This window comes from Micropterus dolomieu, linkage group LG21 (assembly GCF_021292245.1).
Source record: "Micropterus dolomieu isolate WLL.071019.BEF.003 ecotype Adirondacks linkage group LG21, ASM2129224v1, whole genome shotgun sequence".
Classification (NCBI taxonomy): domain Eukaryota; kingdom Metazoa; phylum Chordata; class Actinopteri; order Centrarchiformes; family Centrarchidae; genus Micropterus; species Micropterus dolomieu.
This window is the reverse complement of record NC_060170.1, coordinates 11,466,907-11,493,643: the sequence shown is the minus strand read 5'-3', so window position 1 is coordinate 11,493,643 and position 26,737 is coordinate 11,466,907. Positions and strand designations below refer to the sequence as shown.

General features: G+C 39.5%; 1 protein-coding gene across 7 annotated transcripts in view; it reads right to left on the bottom strand.

Annotated features, from left to right (window-relative positions):
* taok3a (TAO kinase 3a) overlaps window positions 1-26,737 on the bottom strand; it is an 86,070-nt gene that overhangs the window by 37,484 nt on the left and 21,849 nt on the right. For 5 of the 7 annotated variants that reach the window (XM_046034706.1, XM_046034703.1, XM_046034708.1 and 2 more), the window contains 2 exons: window positions 19,113-19,242; window positions 5,831-6,070 (listed from right to left, as the gene is read on the bottom strand). In XM_046034706.1, the coding sequence (XP_045890662.1) occupies window positions 5,831-5,962 (132 nt within the window). In that variant the 5' untranslated portion in view covers window positions 5,963-6,070; window positions 19,113-19,242. Of the gene's footprint in view, window positions 1-5,830; window positions 6,071-8,274; window positions 8,420-19,112; window positions 19,243-26,737 lie in introns of those variants that run through there. The other 2 variants (XM_046034709.1, XM_046034710.1) reach the window with 2 other exon arrangements.

Below are 26,737 nucleotides of genomic sequence, written 5' to 3'. Positions count from 1 at the left end.
AAGGAAATGCAAAATTTACTTTCATCAGAGAACATAACTTTGGACCACTCAGCAGCAGTCCGGTCCTTTTTGTCTTTAGCCCAGGCGAGACGCTTCTGACGCTGTGTCTTGTTCAAGAGTGGCTTGACACAAGGAATGCGACAGCTGAAACCCATGTCTTGCATACGTCTGTGTGTGGTGGTTCTTGAAGCACTGACTCCAGCTGCAGTCCACTCTTTGTGAATCTCCCTCACATTTTTGAATGGGTTTTGTTTCACAATCCTCTCCAGGGTGCGGTTATCCCTATTGCTTGTACACTTTTTTTCTACCACATCTTTTCCTTCACTTCGCCTCTCTATTAATGTGCTTGGACACAGAGCTCTGTGAACAGCCAGCCTCTTTAGCAATGACCTTTTGTGTCTTGCCCTCCTTGTGCAAGGTGTCAATGGTCGTCTTTTAGACAGCTGTCAAGTCAGCAGTCTTCCCCATGATTGTGTAGCCTACAGAATTAGACTGAGAGACCATTTAAAGGCCTTTGCAGGTGTTTTGAGTTAATTAGCTGATTAGAGTGTGGCACCAGGTGTCTTCAATATTGAAACTTTTCACAATATTCTAATTTTCGGAGATACTGATTTTGGGGTTTTCATTAGTTGTCAGTTATAATCATCAAAATTAAAAGGAATGAACACTTGAAATATCAGTCTGAGTGGAATGAATGTATACATTATACAAGTTTCACTTTTTGAATGGAATTACTGAAATAAAGCAACTTTTTGATGATATTCTAATTATATGACCAGCACCTGTAAACACACTGTAGAGAGGTAAATTTTTATTATTATTTAGAACAATCCATATTCCTGAAAAATATTATCTTGACAGTTTTCACATATTATTATAAAAGCATCATGCTTTTGCACACGCATGTATTATGTAATAACAGAGTGGGAAAGCAAGGAAAAGATTCTCCCAATTGAAAAGGAAATAGTTTTCATTAGACAGTAACTCAGTAGCACCTTACTTTAACCCCCCCAATTGAGCATTTATAAGCATTATATAAATATTTAATAAATGGTTTGTAACACACTATAATGTAGTTGTACCAAGATATAAGTACATTTAAGTGTTTTCTTAAAGTACAGCATTTGTCAACAATTATAACTTCTCCTATGGAGGACACATTTTATATTTATATTTTATATTATATAACTGTATATTGTTGTATTTGTGCTTATTCGACAGCTACTGTAAGTGTCCGAGTTTTCTGTGCACGTCCACATGACCATGCTAAACCTGTGGCGTTAACCTCAAAAGGCATTTGGCCTCATGGACAGTTACACTGCGGCTCAGCCTAAGCTATTCCCATTTGACTTTTTTTTAGATTAATTTGATCCTTCTGGTGTAGTGTATAGATATATGACTATAGAGAAGAGGGTGGGAAAGTCATGTAACACTAAAATATTGAAATACAGTCAGGCTAATTGTCACTGCAGAAGAAAGTGGGTGTATCAATAACAGGCCAATTCATTCAACATACACTATAGTGGTGTGTGTTCAAAGGCCTGTGTGAAGGGCCTGCATACTCAGTAAGGGCAATTATTCTTATTCTCTTCTATAATGGAGTTCCCTCTTAGTCTTCACATGCATAAACTATGTTTCATGTTACATGCACTTCTTTGACCATGCATACATAGACAGTAATAACCTTGGGAACATGCATGCATTTACAGGGGTAGTCACTGTACTGTTCCCGTCTCTCATGCATTTACATTACATTTTTACAGTATTAGTATTGCAGACGTTTACTCATTAAATGTTGAAATGAAAATACAACTAAATCAAAGTCTCTTAAAACACTGCTTATTGCCTGAGGCTGTTCAGTGGATCAGTGGTTAGTATTACCACCTCAGCGCAATAAGGACCACAGTTTTGAAGGTGCTTGCATGTTCTCCCCATGTTTACATCAGTTTCTTTGGGTGCTCTGAGATTTCTCCCACAGTGAGATGTATCTCGTCGAGCTGACGAAATCCTGATGGGAGGAACGGAAGTTCTGATCGATTTAAATGTAGATATGCTCATGTGAGTCGCCACCAGTTATTAGCAAAAAGCTTAATGAGCATCAAGTGATTTTCAGACCTTTTCTCCCCTCTGGGTTTAGTCTTTCAGTCCAATGCAGACTACACTGCCGTCTAGGAGGTTATTGGGACCAAGTGCAGTTTGAGATGAAGACTGCAGACACCACACAGGGCTGATTAAGTACTTCAATTCCTCTCAAAGTTTTTCAGGCCAACATTTTTTCCTTTTTATTTACAGTTTATATTCTCCTCAAAAGACAATTAATCACAGTAAGGCAGCAGGCAATAAAGGGCAGTTCCCCTTGTAGTAAAGCTGCAAATGCAACATAATCTATTATAACATATCAGGACTTTATTGATGAAACTAAGCGTGATTTAAGTACTAATACTAGTAGCTAATACATTAACCATGCAACAATTTACATAGTATTCCTATACGTTTTTGATTATATATTTCTTAGCAGATCAGTAATTTCACCATTTAAACTTTGAAGAAATTGTATGTCTTTATTTGGGTAAAAAAAAAATCTATGGACTACGTTCCTTGAAGCTGCTCTGGCTAACAGCTAAAGCTAGCAGTGTACCAGTTGTAATGTGGACAGCATAAGTGTGTCAGTGAGCATAGCGCTGGCATCAGGGCAGGATTTAGACGCACACTGGAGCCTGTTAGCTAGACGGGACACGGGCACCAAGGCTACTAGCTATGTATTGGGGCTGCGTGTGTGTGAGCGCGCGCGCGCATGTAAATGACATGGGATGGACGAGGATAGTAAAGCCCTGCCAGCCAAGAAAATCAGGCCCCACTATCGACAGCTTCTATTTTTCCATACCAATAAAACAGCTGTCTTAGGAGGGAGGGAGGAAGCTTATCGCCCCTAGCCCTGCATCTGGAGGAGAGGAGATGAGAAGAGAGGAGATGAATGAACTGAAGAGGAGAGAAGAAGGGAAGAAATGAAGAGAGAGCAGAGAGATGTGGCAGGCTTTCACCCCACCCCCCCCTGCACGCAGCTTTAAAATCAAAGGCTTGATGAGTAATTAGTGATGATGACATTAAAAAGAAGGCTACAGAGAAAGTGTTGAGAGAGAATCTGTCTCCACTTAATTGCATTCAAAGAGCCATAATGTAGCAGGCTACACTTACAACGTGTGTACAAATCAGTGAATCGATAAATGAAACTGAGGGTAACTCGTGAATAAATAATTCAAAGCGATATTCGTGTATTAATATTCATTTGTAATGGATATTGTAGTGAACAACGGTGTGGATTTGTGAATTCTATATTGAATAAATTTGGAGCTACTCCAAATTCCTCTCCCCTCCCCCAGAGAAGAAGGGGGGGGTCAAAGTTGCTTTCTCTAAGTGCTATCCCGACCATAAAACTGGCACCTTTTTGATTCCGAAGCTGATAACGCGGGGCCTGACTGTTAAACTGACAAAGGGACACGAGCCAGCGATTAGCATTTCCCTGAACAGCCTATCAAAACTGGCCCCCCACACATGTTTCTGTGGCAACTGACCTTGCTCTTTGTTTTATTACCACATCAAAGGGGGACACCCCTGTCTCACCCAAGTTGTGACATAACCCAGAAAGCCGAACTTTGGATGACCAGGGACTGGAGTCTCCAAGGACTCAAGGCATTTAATTAAGTTTAATTAAATCTTTAGTTACCTGATTACGTTTGCCTCTATTTGAGTAGTTATGTTAACATGTTGTTGCTATCTGTTGTTGATATTAGTGCTGAAAAGAGTCTAAATAAGTTACTTTTGCAGTGTTTTTTTCAGCAAGACACTCCCTCATCTAATGGAATCAATACTTGTTCATAATACTTTCCTACAAAATTCCTTTAGAAATGATGTTAAAGAAATGTCTTACTATACTCTTAATCGCCAGCTTGAATTTAAGGATGAATCAACAATAATTTCCTAAGGAGAGATGATCTTGGATTAATCTAAGCTTTCCTCATGTAACCGGAGCTCCCCCAAGTGGATGAAATAAGTATTACATACCATCGTTGGAAATGCCGTTAAATGTATAAATATCCTGACCAATAACGTGACAATGTGTAATTGTTTCCTGTTACCAAATGCTTAACTTAGAACAGTACAACCGTTTGACCATTGAGGTTCGATTGTGTAAAATATTTTATTATAATACGCGCAAATAGATTTATTTTCCTTTAGACATTAAGTTTAGAAAGGCAGTCCCATGGGAAACCTGAAACGCCCTCTAGGGAACCACGCCCCAGGCAACAAAAGAGCGACACGCGACGTCGTTCGCCCTCTTCTCTTCCTCTTCCGCTCGGCTCTTCTCGGCTCTCTGGACGCTTCGGCACGCGTCCGGCGTGCCTCGCCAGGCAACGCCCTCAGAGTCCACCAGCAAAACAGGCCTTTTGTTCGCTTGAAGCTACACACGTGAAGTGCCGCGACATCGATCTGCCCCTCAGTTTGTTTTAGTTTCTTTCTTTCTTTTGTTTTGTTAAAGTTATCAGTCCGTTAAGTTATACTGGACTAATTCAGGAACGACCAAGTTCCATTTTTAAGCTTTTCCGTCGAGCCAACTTCACCGAGGTCAGACCAAACCACGTGGTCTCGCCAGCTGCAACGAAGGAAACCTGAAAACAGCCGAATTGCCAGTTGGAGGACGGCGTTTTCTTCAGTCAGACACGGAGAAGCCTGGAGAATCCCTAGCAAAAAGCCAGGATCAGGCAGCTAGCGTGGGACCCGTACAACAGGCCAAAAGCAGGCTGTCGACAAGCCGTGAGACCTAACCAACATTCTTTGGTCAGAGATTTACTTTTAACTCCTAAACTCATAGCGTTAGCTTAGTTTCATTAGTTCCCCTCTGCTGTATGAGTCAAATGCTTCCCACAATCGAACCTCCATTTCTCATTGTTCAGCAATTGTTTATTTTACCTTTATTCAACCATCTTTTTATCACATTAGTTAGAGAATAAATTCACTGTAATATAATCAAGAACTGTGTGTGTTACCTATTTATACGTCCCTGCCAAGAGAATCGACCCTTTAGATATGAGACTGACTGATTGATTCAAGATAATTGAGCGATTATTAACTAACTGATCACTAGTAATAATTGTATAATTATTAAAACTACCTAGAAGACCGGAGACTCTAGGATTATAACAACTCCGGTGGTGCCCTGGAATGAGGAATAAAATTTGATTTTATGAATATTAAAATTCATAATTGGGTATTAATTCTAATAAATTAATATAAATAAATAAAATAATAAAATAAATAAATCTAGGTTTGCTACAATATGATGGTCCAGCCTATGGTTCACTTGCTTTCTTTCTTTCTGAACTGTGAAAGTCAAGTTAAATGAACAGCCAATAAAATTCACCACTTGTCATTTTACTCCCACAAGCCAGTAACATTCAAACCTTTTCAGATTAAATTGATAAACTCTGAAACTTTGTCTGAACAGACTTGCAGTGCTGTCAAATGGTGCTGAATAGTGAGACTCAGTACAACACACACACACACACACACATAATGGAAGCAAATGCCTGAGAAAAAGAATTTTTATTCCTAGATTGTCATCTGAATGTCCTGATAATATGGCCGTAACAACAGTTTGAAGACCATTTATTCACTTCCTATACATCAAACCAAGGATCTCTTTGAACAGAGGTGTTAAATTCCAGTTTTCGATGCTGTCCTTCAATCCGTGTTTAACACTCTTTCAAGGACTTTCAAGAACCTTCATGGCCTGTTGAAGCCAAAGTACACAAAACTGAGAATTGCCACTTACGAAGTAGACAGCCCCAAAGCTGCCATGTCCGATCTCGTGCAGGTCACAGAAGACGTCTTCGGGGTCATCTTTGAAGAAGAGGTCGGCCAGCTCGGGATCCTTCGGCACCCCTTTCCGTGTGGACGACGGCATTATGGGCTGGACATGGGCTAGGCGCCGGGGACCACGCTCACATACACACTACTGCTGCTGCTACCGCCACCAGATGTCCACGACGGGCCCGGCATTGGCCAGCTAGACCTGGGAAACAGAATAGTGAAGAAGACAGGCGATGAGCTGATTATACTGTTATTGCTGTGCACTGCACACGATTGTGACATTTGTTTCCTTCAGGCCAACTACGCAGGTCCCCTTCAATGCAACAGAATATTTACCTAACACAAGACTTTTAATAACAGGTTGTAGATTATATTATATTGATAGTAATTTAATCAGTGTTTTACATTAATTGAAATAATAACATATATGCTAAAGCATCAAATTATACTGACACAGACAGATTTAGATCAAGACATTGTTTGACTTAATGTTCTTTCACAGTCCCATCCAAGAATGTTTGTGTGCATGTGTATGCCTTTCCATGAGTGTCTGCATTTGTGCGTCTTGTGGACAGTTGATAGGTGATAAGACTGGAAAAAAGACAGTCATATGATGAAGACTAGCTGTCTAGTCCTGCTGCTCATCCAATTCACAGTCACACAAAAGCGCGCGCACACACACACACACACACACACACACACACACACACACACTTGACAGCTGAAGCTGAGTCACTGATGCATCATTTACACACATGTAACAGTTGCCTGTATGCGTGCAGGCACGCACACACACACACACACACACACACACACGCTAAATGTTTTCTATCACAAGGCTGCAGCCAGTCCGTCAAGCGTGTACGCATCCTGGACACCCTGCTCCAGTTAGCTTCGCTGCACATGCATCACACACATTTGCACACATGCACACAGTCACACTCTCTCTCCTATTCCAGTTTCTCTCTCCCCCTTTTCTGTCTACCATGAAATCTCCGTGCACATCAGCCAGATGCAGCAAGCAAATCTGGCTCCAAAGGCCAGCCCCACACAGAGCAAGCTGACATACAGGCAGAGGCAGTAAGACACACAGGCACCCAGACCAAGACACTAAGCATCAGCATCATCCTAATCCCTTGCTCTTAAAGGGATCTAAGCCATTACACCCACTCCAAAAATATCAGTCTTAAAGTCCTCTGTCCTCTGTTCCATGGCACCAGATGCTTAAAAATGGCAGCCTTAAAGTTTTTTGGGGGATTACTTTAGGTATGGACTTCTAAGGCTATACTATTTCATTGAAGAACTTGAACAATGACATTAATGTGGACGTCCCAATTCAAAATGTTTCTCCCGATCTTAATGTGATAGTTTTTGTTATAATTATCTGCACATTGCATTATGTTTGGTAAAATCCAGTGACATTTTAAATAAAACAACATAATTTACAAGGAAATATGAAAGGTACACAACACCCAAGGTATCAAGTGTGGCCTCAAGGTTCAGCATCATCATATTCTCAGTAACACTGGCTCACGGCAGCTCAAAAGCTTTGTGATGGCAGTGGGGTGGGGGGTGATGAGCATCTTGTCCTACTAACTATCCGTGCGGCAGACGAGAGCAGACCGTTGGTCAAGTAAGAATCAACAAAGACATGCATGCTGCCTCTTGTTACCTTCTGTATAGGCCTACTGAAGCACCATGCCAACCTGCTCAATCTACAAAGTTGCACTAACAACTTGCACAACATCTCAGCATTGGAAGTGGCAGCCAGTTGTACTACGGCCTGACTAAAGTCCATTTCATGGCATCAAGCTTTGATTTCTCTCTACGAATGTCGAAGAACGTGTATGGAAACCACCGTGGTGTTGTCACATAAACAACAGGCATGGTTTTAGTTTACTCACTTACATAATGTGAAAGATCAAATATTCAGGCTTACATGCTTATTGCCACAAGGTATCTCTTGGTCACGGAATCATTTTTGAGAAACATGAAACCCCATAGCTGAGACCTCCATGCCTGTGATAGACAGGAGTGGCGAACAGCATAGCAATGTAACTGCATGCAACCTGTAGGCTGCAGATGCTATTCATGGTTCCTAGCATGTTCAATGAAAAAACACTTGTTTACACTGCTATACTTTCATTAGATGATTCCTGTTATTCTGGTTCTTCAGATATCTGATCAGTGGACTTTTTAGCACTGAAAGCTGCAAATTGGCCATCAATACTTGTTGATTTATCACTATGCATGCTATAACTTCATCATTGTACCATATACTTACTCAACAAATAAGGCCTTGCAAGAAAGTCATGCAGTGTCTCTATTTGTGCGTGTGTTTATACCCATGTCTGAGTGTGTATTTTACTGTGTGTGTGTGTGTGTGTGTGTTTTCTATTGGTTTACCTACGGTATGAACTTGTGTGTGTCCATGTGTGTTAGTGAATCTGCGTATGTGTCTTCTGGTTGCATCAGTCCTGTCTGTCTCTCATCTCTCCTCCTTGAGCTCTCCAGATAGCTCCTGAAATAAAGCCTGACAACCACCATCTCAACCCTCGAACCATCAAAAACTCGCCCAGAGCATGAGCATGTGCACGCACACACAGTACAACTGCTTTCACTAATAGAAAATGTGACAAGAAGGAAAAGGTAACAAAATAATAAAGCAAAACAAAAAATGGGGAAAGAAGGATTAAGAAAATTGGGGAGAGAGAAAAAGAAAGTCCGGACAACAGACAGACAGAAAAACAGACAGACCTACTGCGAGTCAGCGAGCAGTTTTACCCCATGTGAAGGAGCTTTGAACCACAATGATGGAAGGAGTCGGCGGATGAGTAAAAGATAAAAATGGAGCAAATGAACACTAAAGTCATGTGATCACTCTGGGGACTCTGCACACCTCCCTCTCACCCTCTTTTCCACTCCTCCTCCTCCTCTTCCTCCTCTAAGATGTGTGAAGTGATGCAATGTGGCAACAACAGGTTGTAACACGGGGGACTTGGTAAAGCTGTTACTAGTCCGGCAAAGCCCAGTGTTTGGACAGTTCACCCTGTGTGTGTGTGTGTGCTTGTGTGGTTACTGTGGATCTATGAATGGTATTGTGCAGAGATCTGATTAGGTAAATGGCTTAGACAGATTAAATGCTTGATGTGTGTGAGCATGTGTTAATTCTTTACTATATGTGCACTGCTACACACCACTGCATGACACTGTACGTATGTGCAGGTGTGCATTACTGTGTTTGTGCAGGAACAAGCAGCTTGCATGCAAGCACCAGTGTCTGAGTGAGTGACTGAGACGGCGTGTCAGTGGCTTAGTGTGGGGTTGGGTAAAGGTGCTAAAAGATTTGCTATATACAATGAACTATAGATCATAAAAACAAATTATATTTAAAAGAGATTATACGGTTTATGCTAATATGGCCTGAACACACACACACACACACCTAAAAACACACTTTTGAAAGACAATAAAAATAATTTTGCACTGAAAGACTTGATAGCTAATGTCATTAGCTATCTTGTCCGAGAAATTTGAAAACATAACATGTTTTGTTAATACCCCTGAATTTATTCTGGCAGCATAAAAAAACAACACACACACACAAACACACACACACACACACACACACACACACAGTGACTAGCTGATTTCCAATATTTTACGTCAGTACAATTAATTTTTACATCAGTACACACACTCTAATAGATACATGAACTTATTGTGGGATTCAGTCTTCTGTATCTGTACATGCACACATACATATTTCAAATGTTAGCCAAAGTTCAACATGCAAACACAATTAACACACACATACTGTACACCCTTCCTCCCCCAGGCCCCCTGTCGGTGCCGTTATGACTAATTGATGTACCAACATGTTGTTGTTGCAGGGCCAAGTCCATCAGGCTGGTGGTAATGACCACATACTGCAACAGACAGATTTAAATGGGATATCACACTGTCTACTGTATATACACACACACACACACACACACACACACACATCATAACAAAAAGGTAGAAATGTAAAGTTGATTGCCTGTAGTGACATTGTTTGACATGCATTTAGTAGGAACTTGAATTTAGAAAAAAATTCTAGTTCTTGCAAATAATGCAGGGGTGGTTGAATCACTCTTGCAAGTGCAAGATCACAAGGATTAAAGAGGGCTGACACATATTCTTCTCTTTTCTGATGACGTTATTGAAAAGTTGCCTTTGTGAACAATATGCATGTAAGAAAACATCCTTTCACGGAGATGTGTTGGATTGCGTTTGATGGACCAGGTGCCTTCTGTGTGGACACTTGCAAAGCGAATTCATTTAATTCTCCCTCCTATCTTATCCTGCATGAATTCCTTCAGTCTTGTCTGTAATACTTCGCTTTCATTTCCCTTTATAGCTCCGGTTTCTTTTATCAATTTCATTAAAAAGAAAAGCTTTGACAAGGAAGAAATGTTATTTTCTTATCATTCCTTTTGCACTCAGTCTCCTGGCTTGCTTGTATTCAATCTAAACTCTTATGAGAGTGCAACTGAAGTGCATGCTTCTCTCTGTGGATGTGTGTGTGCATATTTGTATGTAAGCATGTAGAGTGTGCACAAAAATATATTTGTGCCATTACACCAGTGTGAGCGCATGAGTGTCCATATGTGTGTGTCCGTTTATATATATATATATATATATATATATATATATATATATATATATATATGTGTGTGTGTGTGTGTGTGTGTGTGTGTGTGTGTGTGTGTGTGTGTACAGCCAGGGGGTTTAGCGGCTTACTGGCCCCCTACAGGCTTTAGGCAGGAACAGGAATTAGGCAAACTGTGGGAATTCTTACTGGGATTAAAATCACCAGCTCTACGATAAAAAAAAAATAAAACTGGTAAATCCGCCAAATTGCGCGTTGAGACATAGTGTGAGGGCAGTGTGTGTATAAGAAAGAAAGAATAACAATTACGTAATGATTCTGTTCCCTTAACTCCTATCATGACATCACAGACAGGCTTAAAGCTTTGGAGTTGTGTATGTTTGTGTGTGAAAGTGTACGTGTCTGTATGAGTGAGCAAGGAAGCCTAGATCATACATACACTGTGAAAAAAAATATTCAAATCACTGCACTTCAGTAATCCTATCTAATAAAAACTTAAAGACTGCGAGCAGATATAGCCTCATATCTCACCGGAGTGCAAGGTCCCTGGAGAGTACTGCAAGTGTGTCTGACGTGTATATGCGTGTGTGAGCACACCTCCATTAAATGGGTCAACGTCATTATGAATGTAATAAAAGCCTATTTAAATGCACAATGTGGGGTTGTATGGTGATGATGCCAATTTAAAAAAAAAAAAAAAAAAAAAGGGGCAAAATGTGACAGGATTGTTTTTTAATCAATGGAAAATCTGTGTGTTTGTCCTCCTGTGGTTCAATACAAAGGGCCATGCATGGATAGGATATACATAGGTATCCATGCATGGCCATTTGTGTTGAACCACAGGAGGACAAACACACGTTTGTTCCACTGTTGGTGTAGGGACATCATACTGACATAATACATTCCCCAGCCCCTTACCATAACCTTAACCTAATTGTAACCTAATCCCTAAAACCCTCAAAAAGGTTAAATTTGCAGATTAAATTTTTGTCCCAGAGGTGACAAAAGTCCCCATGAGTTATGGTGCTTTCAGACGAAACATGAGGCAAGCGTTGGGCGCGGCGCAATTACATACAAAGTCACATACAAACATGGATAGATGTGATTTCCCGTCAGGAAGCGCGCAGGACGCGACGCAATGTGAGCGTTCATGCGATTGTCCCATTCTCCATCACACAAATTGAAATTTTTCAATTACAGCAATAAAGTCGCGTCAGGCTGTGTTGCGATACCCGGATTGCCCGGATGTCACTGAAGGCTTCAGAGTGTCGGGGGACATTCTCTGTTAGCCGACAGACCGCTGATAAGTGACGGGGAGCTCTTGAGGAGAGAGCTGGTGGCATTTTAGCGTCAGTGGGCACCCAGAGCTCTGTGATACTACTTCATATTTATACATAAAACAGACAAAATTGGACAATTCTTGGATAAAAGTAAGAGAGGAAGTTGAGCTACCGGGTAAGTGTAAAATATGTGTCTGCTACTTGATTTCCGCTATCGTTGTACTTTAATGTGAACAAGTAAGCATAGCATAGGGCTGATCAATTCAAACTCCATTCAGAAAACAAGCATTTTTAAAGTTATTGTCTTGCTGTCAGACCTGACAAAGCAAGAATTCATAATAGGCATCATTTGGAAACCCAGCAAATTGTGGGTTCATACTGCTGTAGAAAACCAGGTTGTGTTTACTCGTGTAAACTCACATTTTACTCGTTTTATGGGAAAACCAGGCGAGTAGTCCAACAATCAAACTCGGGCAGGTAATGCGACACAAAAATTAAGTTTGGGTTTGGTTTGAATGCACAGTTGGTGTGCATTCAGGTTAAAGTCCCTACCAGGATATACGAATATGAAACACACACACACACACACACACAAACAGACAGTCACACATCCTTAATGCACAACATAAGTAAATGTCAATACGACCAGCTGGCCCTCGTGGAACTTCAGTCGTAATATGACATGTCCGAAGAACTCATTGTCGTTATGTCAAGTTTGAGTATTTTTATGAATAGTGTAACACTATTTGTGCAGGATGTGTGAAGGTAAATCCGAGACTGTCCTATATACACAGTCAAATATTTGATACACACACAGTAAATGTATTACGCTGCTATTATTCTCATATGAAAGCCTTAGCTGAAGGTCTGAAGGCCCTTCACATTTAATCAGCAGCAAAAATTTTTGTGCCGCATCAGCCAACGTTTTCCCATGGAGAGAGCGACAACAATGAAGCTTGCATCAGTGGTACCTTGGGCGTTGAAGGTAGGTTGGATTTTACATCTCGCCACTGCACTCAGTTCAACACTGACCTTGTTTGCCAGTAACTTCTTTTATGAACTAACAATGAGATGACAGCTGCCCGTTACCTGAAAGTAAGAAATGTTTATTGTCTGTAGTTTTCAGAACTGTACAACACTCCCTTCAAATCATACCACGACCTTAACAGGAACACTATGTCAACAGTCACATATGGCTTCCATGTTTCTGAATTGGCAGATAGGTTACAATGCTGCTTTCCATGCACGTGTTTTCTTTGTATAATGATAACCAACATTTTGTCTGCAAATGCCGTTGTTTTACTATCATATTATTTTTTTCACTGCCCTAAAAAGAGGTCTAATAAGGCAAATAAGTGGAAACACCTGTATAGGTGGACCATTGGCGTGCAAGGCCTTTAAGTTACCACAAGCCATCTTGTGGACTTGATTGTGGCATTGGACAGACATTGCCAGTGTAAACTTCACAGGTTCACCAGTCTGAAGAGTGAAGACATTTGAAATCAGCCCTTATCTTGCCCTGAGGGTTGTTCTGTAGCCCAAATTGTTCCCCTCTACCACACCCAATCCCCAGAAGCTCCTTCCCCACTCAGGGTGTGTGATCTGCCCACGGCACAGTATGTACACTTACACATACACGCCTGACTTCCCACTGAATCCAGTGATTGGTTTTTGCTTTCTGTGTGATGATGACATGTTGACAGAAGGATTTACTTTGCTGCCCAGTTTACATAAGACTCCTACCAAAGACAAATCTCAGGCTTCCTTCCAGGGTACCCCCAGGATTCTCAAAGTTAAATTTAAGACTTTTTAAGACCTTTTTAATACCACCTAGGATGAAATTTAATACCAACTTCACTGCCGTTTAATGGAAAATCTGTATTAATTTTAAACCTGAGAAAATTATTTACTAAATTACATGAATTTAATAAAATATTTAATTATAATACATTCATATTTAACATGCTATAGCTTGGGGTGTGTTTGTACTTTAATAACATAAAATGAATCAAGGATGTCACTTTGTGTTGAAAAGTGGTGGGGACATAAGGGTTCAGATTAGGGGTGTGACGATACACTTAGTTCACATGCACGATTCACAATATTGGGTTCATGAGAACAAGACAAGATATTTTAATACTATTTGATGAAATATTCAATGCTGAAATATATTTAAATAGAGGTCTGGGAGGAATTTTGAGCACTAAACACTTAATTTCCTGTATCAATTAATGGTAGAATTGTCTTTAATTAAATTAAGTGATTCAGATTTTTTTCAGCTTAAACTTTTTTGAAAAATGCACATTTGTTTCTTTTATCTTTAAATTGCATTGCATGTTTTCATATTGTGCAAATAAACCTTTCTCAAAGTATTTTCATTTGTTTTTTTAACATTTCTTGTTGCAAACCATTTTTCAGAACATATTTAACAAATGTTTTAAACAAAGTGATGGAGACATGTCACCAGTATCCCCAGCGTAAATTACACCTAAAATGAATCCACTATTTGTGCACTTAGAACTCTTAAGGGGTGAAATCAAAAATACTAACAAATAGTGCAGAATGAGTTGTTACAATTAGTTATACCTTGGCTAGATAAGGTAATGCCAATTGCTTCAGTGATTATTCATTTATTCAAGGCTGCTTGAAATATAGTATTTATTGGCTTTAAAGCAGCAGGGATAAGGAGTTGGGCTCCTGTTTGTCGTTTCCAAGTTCCCGTGATCGGCACACCTGGTGATGTAAGTTTAATGTGCGTTAGTTTGATGTTTCCAGTTGTATATACGTTATATAACGTTAGCCTACAACAGCGGCGCAACGCCGAAACACACAGACACGGTCCTCTTCTCGTAAAGCTGAACACTGATGCAAACAGTAACGTTATCTGTACTGCCGTATAACATCAGAGTCACACCAAACGGAGTATATATTGAAGTCTCACACACACAAAGTATTCATTTATGACTTTACGGCATTAATTAAATTCCTATGAAAGGACAAGAAAAAATTTAAGACCTTGGTAAACGAAATTTAATACTTTGGTAATGAAATTTAAGACTTTTAAGGGCTTATTTTTGGAATATGAAATTTAATGCTTTTAAGACCCACGGGGACCCTGCCTTCAATCACTAAAGCTTAAAGATGCCTGAGCAAGCCAATCATATCTGAAAAATTTAAGAAAAAATTTCCACAACAAAATCAATGGTGGTCTTCAAAAAAAAAAAAAAAAAAAAAAAAAAAAAATATCTGCATTTCAAGGCTACATTTGTCCGCCACATTCAACTGCAATATTTATTTTCTAGAAATTTAAAAACAAAATGACTACTGTCTTTAAGACTACATCCACACACGGAGATTGTTTTCGTTCTCCAACGTTTTAGTCCAGCGTTTTAGCTGCGTTTCAAAGTTGATCTCAGTCTAAATTCAAACGACTAAAAAACACACACGTAGTGGCCGTTCACGTACACTGGGCATGCGTATGTCGTTGTAAACAGGAAGCAGATTGTCTACTCAGCAGTTGCAGAAGATCTGGTGAAAGAATAAAGTACTGCTACAGATGAAGAACCACACCAGATTTTTTATTTTTTTTGCATGGATGGACAAGGAGGTGGAACTGTTACTGAAAGTAACACACGACTTCAATCTATTATTACAAGAAACTAGAGCCCGACTGATATGGGATTTTTAAATCCGATACCAGTTTTGATATTTGAGGATTGTAAAATCTGATATATCAGCCGATTTTCTTTTTCACCCTTATTTTAAGAAATACATAACATAAACAAACATTATCCCTAATGTATGCTATGTTGAGACAATTCCAAGATACCATGAACTAATGCAGTATAAAAAGAAACTTTAATTGTTATAAAAAGTACTTTGAACAAAAGTACAACAAAATATATTAGTTTTGATAAATAAGAGTCAAATGTATAAAATACAGAAAACATTTTACAAATATCTGATTTATAAGAAATTATCGAGTACTATTACTAATTAACATTAAATTAAATAGTAAATGTACTGTGGGGGCCAGCAAAACTATAAAAAAATACCAATCATGTCACTGCTATAATATTTATGGTAAACAGGGCTCTACTGAATAGGCAACAAAATAATATAAATATTTTTTATCATGAAGTAGTTATTACCTTACATATAATCTGCTGCAATTACTACTTTCTACTATGTAGCATATTCACATCTAGTTTATCCCTTTAACAGCGCTGTTAATTCTAGCCAAAGCTAAGAGAAACCATTTCCTAACCACAATGTGGCTCTAAAACATGTCGTCTACGATGTGACAGTGACCCAGAGGAAACGCTGCTGTTGAATTAATTTAATACTACATGACTGTCTACAACGAGGACCTGCAACTTTGAGATTTCACACTGACATTTCACATTCAAAAGAGCAGCTAAATAACTTTGCTTGGCCCGACGCCGTGTTAGATAGGCCTACTTGTTCAGCTCATGTTTATTTACATGTCCCCTCTCATTTCTGGCGTACAAACTGTAAGACAAGCGGCTCGCAGATATATTTAATATACGTTAAACAATAATAGTTTAACCGCTCATTAAAGTTAGCGCTCCTCTACTGAAAAACATGGCATTAGCCAGCTTTGTGGCTAATTTAGCAACGGGCAGCATCAACTGCGTGATGTTTAGGAATATTTAGAAGTAATGAATTAGAGAAATAAGAGGACCATTCGCTAGAACTGTTTCAGAAATAAGTCTACAATCATGTTTGTCAGCAGTGTAACCACCACTTACCTATCGTTACTGTAACATTAAGCACACTGCTGTGAGCCTTGAGAGGGAAGTGAAAAACGGGAGGGATCGGAAGTATGGTATGTTAAGAGGAGAAGTAATGAGGGCTTTTTTTATTATTTAAGTTATGTAATTGACGTGACAAATGACAAACTCACCGGGAACACTTACTAGGAGCTACTCTTCGGTTGTTGCAGTGTTGTTAACAAAGGAGCTGCAACGCGCCCTCTGGTGGGCAAACTATGCAACACTCATGACATGAGGGAAGGATCCGAATCTCTGTTTCTCTTTTTAATAGTGATATATCGGCTGTTATAAACACAGATGCAGATACAGCTGAAAGTAGCTTATATTGGCCGATAATATCTGCAAAATAATAAATCGGTCGGGCTCAACAAAAAACCTCTAGTTTTTACGTTACAGCATTCCTTACAAACAGGAATTCACATGTGCTTACACACACATACACAGACAACTTGAGACAGCCATGGTATGGTTTAGGCTAGAGAAACTTTGCCTCCTTCCAGACTTGGCTTTAATTCAGTGTGACAGAGGGTTGGTTAGCTGTTACGTACAGCAGAGAGCCGGCAGGGCAGCGAGCTTTCATTACAAGGCAAACAAGACCCAGTTTACAGTCAGAAGATGCCTGTGCTGGCTGTCCACCTGCAATATGAAGGGGATTTTGACACACACACACACACACACACACACACACACACGGGCTGCAACTAATGACTAATCTGTTATTTATTCGATTAGTCAACTAGTCATGATTATTTTGTCGCCCCCTAACCCTAATTAAACCATTTAACTAATTAAATATCTTTCAAGTGAATTACTGATCTCTGACAGCCTAACTAGCTAATGTTACCATTAAGTGAACGAGGTTTACTATTCAGAATGAACACCGTATCAACGCCAGGGGGAAAATAGGGAAGACAAGACAGCGTAGGATACTCCTATAATTCACTGATTTATACAAACTTTAAAACTTTTAACTGTTTCACAAAGATTTTTGCTTTGGAATTATATTAAATAAAAGTACATTAAAAGCAAGTACTATATCCACAACTGTACACTAACAATGTAATGTCTAGTTAGAACAATAAAGCAACAGGCCCCTTTCATACTACTTGTTTGTTTTTCAAAAATGCTTATAGGTTTTAGGCAATAACTCAGTGGAGAATGTTCTGTAGGCTACATCACAAGCCAGATGTTCCTTGATGTATTTTTAACCATTACTCATTACTAATAACTTTTTTAAAGCTGGGTATACGACAGTGTTGTGTTGGGCAGATTTGTGCTGCGGTGTTTATGAGAGAGCGGCGATGAGCTAGAATCAAATAAGATTTTAAATAAGCCTAGTAAAATAAAAATCAGTAGCCTATGTGGCGTTCAGCGTTGATATTGTGGCGGGCCACCACAAATATATGAACGTATAGGAAACACTGCCTTTCCTCTGTTGTTGCTGCTGCAGTGGTCTGTAGGCTTACTAGCGGCCAAAACGGCGGCTGTCACACAGTGACCATTCGGTCGGTAAAATTTGAAAAGGCTACACCAGCCACACGTTTACAATATTACCCCCATTTACATTAGCGGAGCGCTAAACCGGAAGTTAGCCTGCTCAACCAGCACAAGTCAACACAGTGGACGCTGTAGCGCTACTGTCGACTAGTGTTTGGGGGTGTAATTGCAGAATGACGGACACACCTACGCACAAGTATAAATGCGTAGGTACACACATAGACCCTACGCAGGAGTATAAATGGGCCTTCACTGGGACCAGGCTCTGTGGGAGTGACTGGCCGGCCGGCTGCCACCGCTAACCTCGTGGACGCTTGTGGAGCTTCTCAAACACGAAAACGTTTGAGCACATTTTCGATTCACCATCAACTTTGGTAAAACTGCCATTATTCAAATTCTACACAGTTGATTTCTCGCCTCACAACCGCTCAAAAGTGTATTTACTGATGAAATAGCGTACAAACCTTAAACAAAACTAAAAACAAAAGCCGCTCTGCTGTTCGCCTCTTTCTACGTTACTTTCCGCTTCTCGCATGAATGCTTCTTCTTCGTGAGTAGTCTTACAATCAAGCCAATCAAGTCATGGCTGACAGTGGAAGCAATACTGCCCCCAGCACTTCCTGTAGTGCATTGCAGTTGGAAATAAACAACCAGAAATGTTCCTAATATGAAGATTGCTATCTCTCCCTTAAACGGCATCTATGTAACTATGAGACGACAATGAAATTTCACGTAGACAAATTTTTATAGTCGACGTCGTCGATTACGTCAACTAATCGTTGCAGCCCTAACACACGCACACACACACACAACTGTACAAAAAGTGAAACAGAGTGAGCTGAGTTGTAATAATCTAAATCACCTGTATAGCCCGTCAGACATTTTGCTTAGTTAAGGTATTTGTATAACATTGAAAAAAGAAAACAAAGAACAGATATGGTAACGCATGACGAGGTGCCCCGATATAGAAAAATAATAGACCAGACAGCATCAGAGAGTGAAATGTGTGTAACTTACCTGTAGAAAATGTGTAAAGGGGGTCTCAGACTAGCTTCGGTCTTCTTCTTTGTCTTCCTTTCTGTCTCCTTAGTTTAAGTCCAGGGTTGACTTCTAACCAACTCTTCTCATGACTGGGATAATACTGCACCTAAGGTAGGAGAGAAGAAGAAACAAAAACAGGGTTAGATGGTTGGATTAAGATGAAGTATTAAGTCAAATACGTTAGAAACTGTGCCTGTGATAATGCAACTAAAGCTAAAATATATAAGTGGATTAATCAATTAGTCAAAAGATCATTAACCAGCCACAATTTTGATAATGGATTAATCATTTAAGTCTTGGAAAATTGCCAAAAATTCTCATATGTGGAGATGCTGAGTTTCATGGACTTCTGATAGTAAAAACTAGGATGCACCGAAATTAAAAATCTTGGCCGAAGCCGAAACCAAATAAAATAAATATTTTTCCCCATTTATTTTGCCTTTTTTTTTACCATTGCTTGAATTAAATAGTCAAAATGTGCTTTTTACTCAGTGTTTCCCACAGGATTTGGAGAGATTATGGTGGGTGGGTCCTGTAAAGTAAATTCCATGTCTCCATTTACTTTTAATGTACACCTGTAATATGTTTTATACTTTCTGTGAATACAATCCAATTAATTAATTAATTTGCTATGGCAACCACCAGCGCTTGTAGAAGCAGCAGCCGGTAGCTCCTTCAAACTTCGCTACACTTTTGTTTTTTATCTGTTTTTTTCTGGCTTTATTGCCAAAACACGTGTTACCTCTGACATAAGTACAGTCATTGGAAGATAAAGGTTTTCGGATTAAAGAGCAGCAGACCACGATCCACCTGGCCCAAACAACCAGACCAGGCACCACAGCAAGATGAGAGGAGGTGTTTTACATCGATGATGCTTTGTGCACAAACATAGTCAAGATGGACTCTGTTTCCCAAATGTCAGACTGTTTATTGATGAAACTTTCATACTATCATCTGGTTGTTGCTGTTTACATTCACCCCAGATGCAAAATAAAAAAAATGCACTGTGGAATGTTCGGGGTGGAAGTTATACGTTTCTGGATGTATATAAATAACTGTATTGTTTTATTTTATATGTTACCATATTTTAATACTTACACTTAATTATATGTTGTGTGTAGCATGAAGGAACTACAAATTTCGTTTCGTTATGCAGACTTTTGCTGTATAATGACAAATAAAAAACCTTGTACTCTTACTTCCATACTGTATAGACACCTTATTTTGAAAAGCGGACGTTGTTACATGTGTATCCTCACGCTAAATTCATTAAGTCTGACCCAATTAGATAAATAATGTTTTATGTGGTTCTTGTATCGCGCAACATGAAGACTTCATAGCATCTCTTCAGGCAGGACACTCATACTGCAACACTTGTCTTTGTAAAGAGAGAAACTGACAGGATAAAGTCGCTAACCTGTCTGTCAGCTCGAACTGGTCTGTTTCAGTGGATTTACCATAAAGACTTGAATACATGTGCACTCCAAATTTAGGTGCGGCTAGCTTAATCGCCTTCTCATAAACAAGTGACAGAAATACTGTACCAAGCGGGTCACACCGTTTGTTGCCTTTTCTATGAAGTCGGCCACAGATGGAGTGGATGTGCTAGGAGACAATTCAGCAGAATAGCGTCTGCAAACGGCAATTTTTGCTTCTTTCTCAAACACTTTAAAATGCTTCCACACTGCCGACATGTCAACGTAATTGTTCGGTAAAATGTATTCGGTCTTTTGACGTATTAAGCCGAACACCAAAAGAGCTTTTTTTGCTATTTTTGGCCGATTAATTTCGGTGGCTGAACATTCAGTGCATCCCTAGTAAAAACCTTGGGGAAAATGTGATCGACATTATTCACTATTTTATACACATTAAATTAATTGAGAAAACCATTGGCAGCTTGATCTATCATAAAAACCATCATTAGTTGAAGCCCTAAATGTGACTATTATATGACACCCTTTTTTTTTTTTTTTTTTTAAATGGGACTTTCACTTTGGTCTCTTTCACAGATGATGATGATGATCTGATGCAATTTCTGTAGGCCAAAATAAAGTCCATCTTCCCTGCTTTTCCCCCCTTTTTTTCTTGCCCCTATTTACTGGGAATTACCAAACACAAGGGCTATTACTGGCAAGACTAGCAGCCTCCACAAGCTTCTGCACTACAGTTTATACATTTTATATTATGTGCCACAGAGTCAAATTTTATAAGAAATTTGCAGGATTGCTTTACAGCTCATAAAACACGAGAGGAACAGGATGAAGGGATGTCAGCCAATGAAAATCTCTTCAACAACCCTAGGATCCACAGCACTGATCCCTTTCTTTATCCGCGTCAGGAAAGATGACAATATAAGGATGCGATATTAGGAAATGTGGTCACAGAAGTAGTGGCTCTTAGAAGTATTTGGCACAAACAGTATCACCAGTATAAGGTTATGGCTGTTAATTATCTCAGTCAGGTGGTAATAATACACTATATATAGTACTGATGTCTTAAAATGTTGCTAGTTTCAATTTATTTAGTATATCATAGCAAGATCAAGGAACTGTCTTCATGTTTTCCACACCAGTTGTTTCACAACTTTCAGGGTCACAGGGAGCCCAATCTCTTTCTCAGAATGCATTTGGCAGACGCTATCTCAAATGAAAAGTCATGGGATTTTAAACAAGGGAAGTGACTCCTGTTTCTTCCCATTTCAAATCCACGAGTTCAAGGACACTACACACAGCGCTGTGAATATTGACAAACAAGCTTTCACATGCACACACCCACAAGCAAGCACAAATTTAATATTTTTCTTTCTCTCTCTCACACACACACACACACACACACCACATCTGAGCGAGTTGTTCTGACAGCAGAGCGCCGTCAGCTACTGGACTGTGTTTCGTTTTGACAAGCAGGTGGTGCAGCATCCACAGCATTACCAATGAACACAACCTGACCCTGAACTATACACACTGTTTTACTTTACAATACATTACATACATACACATTAAACCAACTGTTGTCCACAAGCAGACTGACAACCAGGAAGTAAAGCAGATCCATTATTCAGCACATAAAGGACCCTGTGACCTTTGCTTTGAGACACTTCCACCTGTGTGTAATCAAACTGGAAGCTGGTGTCATTTTTTCTCCTCCTCTACCCTCTGTTCTCATTTTATCATGTTTTCTCACCCTGCCCTCTTCTCTTATTGGTTTCACCCTGCAGCCCACCACCGCCAAACTCCTCTTCCTCCCCTCTCTTTTTGATCGTGCCGAGTGGCAGATTGGGTGCTCAGAGGAAACGCATTCAATAATAAAAGAAGGAGAGAGGATGGAGGGATGAGAAGAAGGATAAAAATGTATTGTGCCCCTTCTGAGTGTCTCTGAATGATTTATAACACAAACTGACGCTTGCACGATCCTCTGGGGAAGTTGCGGCTGCACTTCTCCTCCTCATTCACTCCACCCCGCTTGGCATTTTTGGCCAATCAACAAAAGAAACATATAAGAGAGACAGATTTATTAAAAGGATTTACTCAAGAGGCTTTCAAATGTATCTTATTTTAAAAGATACAATTCAAACATATCCTTATATACTACTGCAATTAGTCGATTAATTGCTCACATTGGAGAAGCTGGAACGACAGAATGCTCTTCATTTTTGCTCTAAAGAAATCAATAAATGGATTATCAAAAATGGTTGCTGATTAATTTTCTGTCAGTTGACTAATCAATTAATCAACTAATGGTTTCAGCTCTAGCTAAAGTAAAAAAAAACTGTACTGGATTTTGGTGAAATGTCAAGAAAGAAAAGTTAATATAAAAAATAATAAAATATATAAAAGTTAACATATACAGTATTTTATTTACAGTACAGAAAAAAGGACAACTGAGATAAATAATGCTTTTCATAAGCTGAGGGGAATGATTTGCAGTACACTGTTGCTAATAGACACATCTACACTAATTATTGCAAAACAGATTTGGCTTAGTAACAAAATTATAAAAACAGATTATCTGTTTTATAAAATCTATGTATGTGCACATTTGCTGTGAGTGGAACATGGGAAGAAAGAATGGCAGCATTAAATAAATACAAAGAGGTCAACTTGGATGAGTGCACTGCAATGTCCCTGTGACCATGAATTCATACATACACATACATATATATATATATATATATATATATATATATATATATATGTGTATGTGTGTTTTTGAGGAAAACACTGGGTTACAAAGGTCAGTGTGCCAGCTGAGGCATGGCATAATAAAAAGGCACAAGAAAAAAAGCTGAGAAAGAGGCACAAGGAACGCAAGTGTCATAAACAGCAACGACATGAAAAGAGAAGACGGATAAAAGTAAGAAGGGAGCGAGACAACGAAAAAGAGAATCCGAAAGAGAACAAAGGGAGTTAAAGCCAGCGATGCTCCAATTCCCTGATTTTCAGGTCTTGCTTCTTCTTCAGGTTAATATTAAGCTGCTTTTCACACACAGCTTGGTAGGACTAAATTGACTGGACAGTGCTCAACTTGTGCATTACAAACTACAACCACTAGTAGAAATGAGAGAGATAGAAAAAATATGCAGAAAGTATTTGTGTGTGTTGTTTTGCTATCCTTGAGAGTTTCAGACCTTCAGAGTGAAGACACATTTGCGAAACCAGATCATTGTAGCAAATTCTTACTTACCTACCAAGGCCTGTGGGGTTAAGTTCAGGCAATTTGGGCTCTAACAAATATAGTAAGACAGCCACCACCACACCATCCATGGTACAACAGTACCACAGTCTTTCTGACAAGTTTGTTTGTGCTTTGGCTAATGACAAAAATCTTGATATCCAAACTCCTACTTTCCGTTCCTCCTGTTACATAACACACACTGTGATATGAATCATAAATCTTTGACTCACTAGCTGTCAATTTCCGAGGCAGAACTTGGCCAAGCACACTGTTTCCACAACCTTGTATTGCATTTCTGCTCTCATGCGAAACAATCCAATAGAACAGCTTTCAGAGGGTTTGGCCAAACAATTCATCAAGCTGGATGTGATATTGCGTATCAAAGGACTTTGGCCAAGTTCAGGCCTCTTTCTGTTTTGGTTTTTCTAAGCGTTCATGAAATGTTTCCAAACAAACGGGCTGCTGCAGGTATCCATGATGACATTACTTGATGACTACATGGGGAATTCTGTGTGAAGGGAATGATTCCCTTTGCCAGCAGCCATCAAAGTAATGTTGAGCGAGTAAATTAAAAACTAAAGAAGCAACATTTTAAATCAGTAGATTTAAAATGTTGAACTGACTAGCTCTCAGATGTGGATATATTTCATCAGTCTGAATTAATCTGCACACTTAAAGCACTCTAAACAAATATACAACTGGTTACAACACTTTCTGTCTTTGACTGAATTAAATCAATGATAATGATGAGACACTCCATGATTCCCAAAGTGCCTGGTGATGACTGAGGTGGGCTTTTGATGAGTCATGCTGGAGGTAGGTGTGCTTTAAAAAAAAAACAAAAAAACAATCACATATCCCATTGTGAAATACTGCTTTAAATAAAGCTGAGACAACCAAATATGAGGCGATTTCCACAACATGCAAAATACTCCCAGGATGGAAATAAACTAATCCACTGAGATAGAAAGAAACTAAACATTATGTCCTGATTATTCTGCCAGGGCGGCATGGTGTGGATTTTTATAGCAGTGACTCATTTTCACAGAGTGAGGAATACACACACACACACACACACCACTCTAAAGCAGGATTTGGAGACTTCGGGGCAGCTCTCATCTCAGGAGCTTAGTGACACTATTGAGACATGCATGCACACAAACACACATACACAGCAAAGACTGTTACCTTCTCAGATTAGCTTTAAGGCTAATGTGGGTGTTGGTGAATTGAGGGACAAATATGAGACAAATAAGTGGCCTATCCACCAGCTTAAAGCACTGGGCCAACTCTAAATGTGTAGTTTATTTGAAACGATTTGCTCTTGTTGCCTTAAAGCAAAACAAAAAGCCCAAAAGCTCATAGTGGCTCCTCCACTTGTCTTGTGGACCTTTTTCACAGACCTTTCCACCTGCACTCTGGGCATAATGTGCTCACCTGAGATAAACTTGTGAGCCTTTCAATCCAGACTTTAACTATGGGAGATACAAGAAAAAAAAACACCACAACAAATCTTTTGATCAAGACTTTTGAGCAATGATCTTACCCTTCACAAAAACTGGAGCTGCCTTTGAACAAGTCATCAAACTGGTCAACAGTAGAAGTTCAATTGCCTGAACAGGTACAACACACATATATATTCACCAGAGTATTTTGTTATTAGATCGAACAGCTGAAGAGATAGACAGGAAATGTGGTCGAGAGAGAAGAGATGACATGCAGCAAAGCATCAAACTGTGGTGGCTGCAGTAAGGACTTCAGCCTTGTACATGGTGCGCTCGTCTACCAGTAAACTGTTGTTAATGGACACATCTACACTGATTATTGTAAAACCTTTACATTTGGCTTAATAACTTAAAATCATAACATTGGATTATCTGTTTTATAAAAATCTGTTTATGTGCACATTTGCTGTGAGTGGGACGTGCAGAAAGAAAGGCAGCATTAAATAAATAAAAAGAGGTCAACTTGGATGAGGGCACTGCAATGTCCCTGTGACAATGATTTTATATGAGTGTGTGTGTGTTGTGTTTGAGGAAAAGACTGGGTTACAAAAGGTCAGTGGGCCAGCTGAGGCATGGCATGAAAAAAATCTGTTAAACACATGAAAAAAAAAAAAAGCTGAAGAGAGAGACAGGAAGTGTGGGCGAGAGAAAAGAGATGACATGCAGCAAAGCATCGACCTGGGGCTGCTGCGGTAACGACTTGTACATGGTGCGCACGCTCTACCGGGTGCACCAACTTTCTTGCCAAGATTGATACCGTACACTAAATATAAAGCTAAAGCCAAGAGTTGGTCCTCTTAGCTTAGCATAAAGACTAGAAATAGGGGGTAACAGCTAGCCTGGCTCTGTCCAAAGATTTAATAAATCTGCCTACCAGCTCCTATAGCTCACTAATTAACACGTTATATCTTGTTTGTTGAATTTTTCCAAAAAGGTAAATGTTAAAACAACACATTGTGGGGTTTTAAAGGGATTTATGTGCTGGACTGTTTCATGGCCAGGCGCAGTGACTTCCTGGAGTTATCTTTTGTTCCAGTTCTTTTGCTAAGCTAAGGTAACAGTCTCCTGGCTCTAGCTTTAGATTTAGTGCACAGACATTAGTGATATCAACTCTGGGCAAGAAGTGTATTTCCCAAAATGTCAAACTATTTCTTGAACCTTAAGCTAATATTAGACACCTTAATCATCCAGTTAACAATACAAATCACGGTCAGGGAGCCCTAAGTCAAATCTCTTTTTTGTTTGTCTCTCTCACTCCCTAGACTTGCTGGGAAGTAGGCCATATAACAGTCATTATGGCATTAATAAAATGTAGGAGTGCTGGTAGAAGAATGGTTTAGATGTGCTGCTGTGCCCGGCTCAACATCAATCATTTTTGCATGTAATAATCCCCCCCCCCCCCCCCCCCCCCCCCCCCCCCCC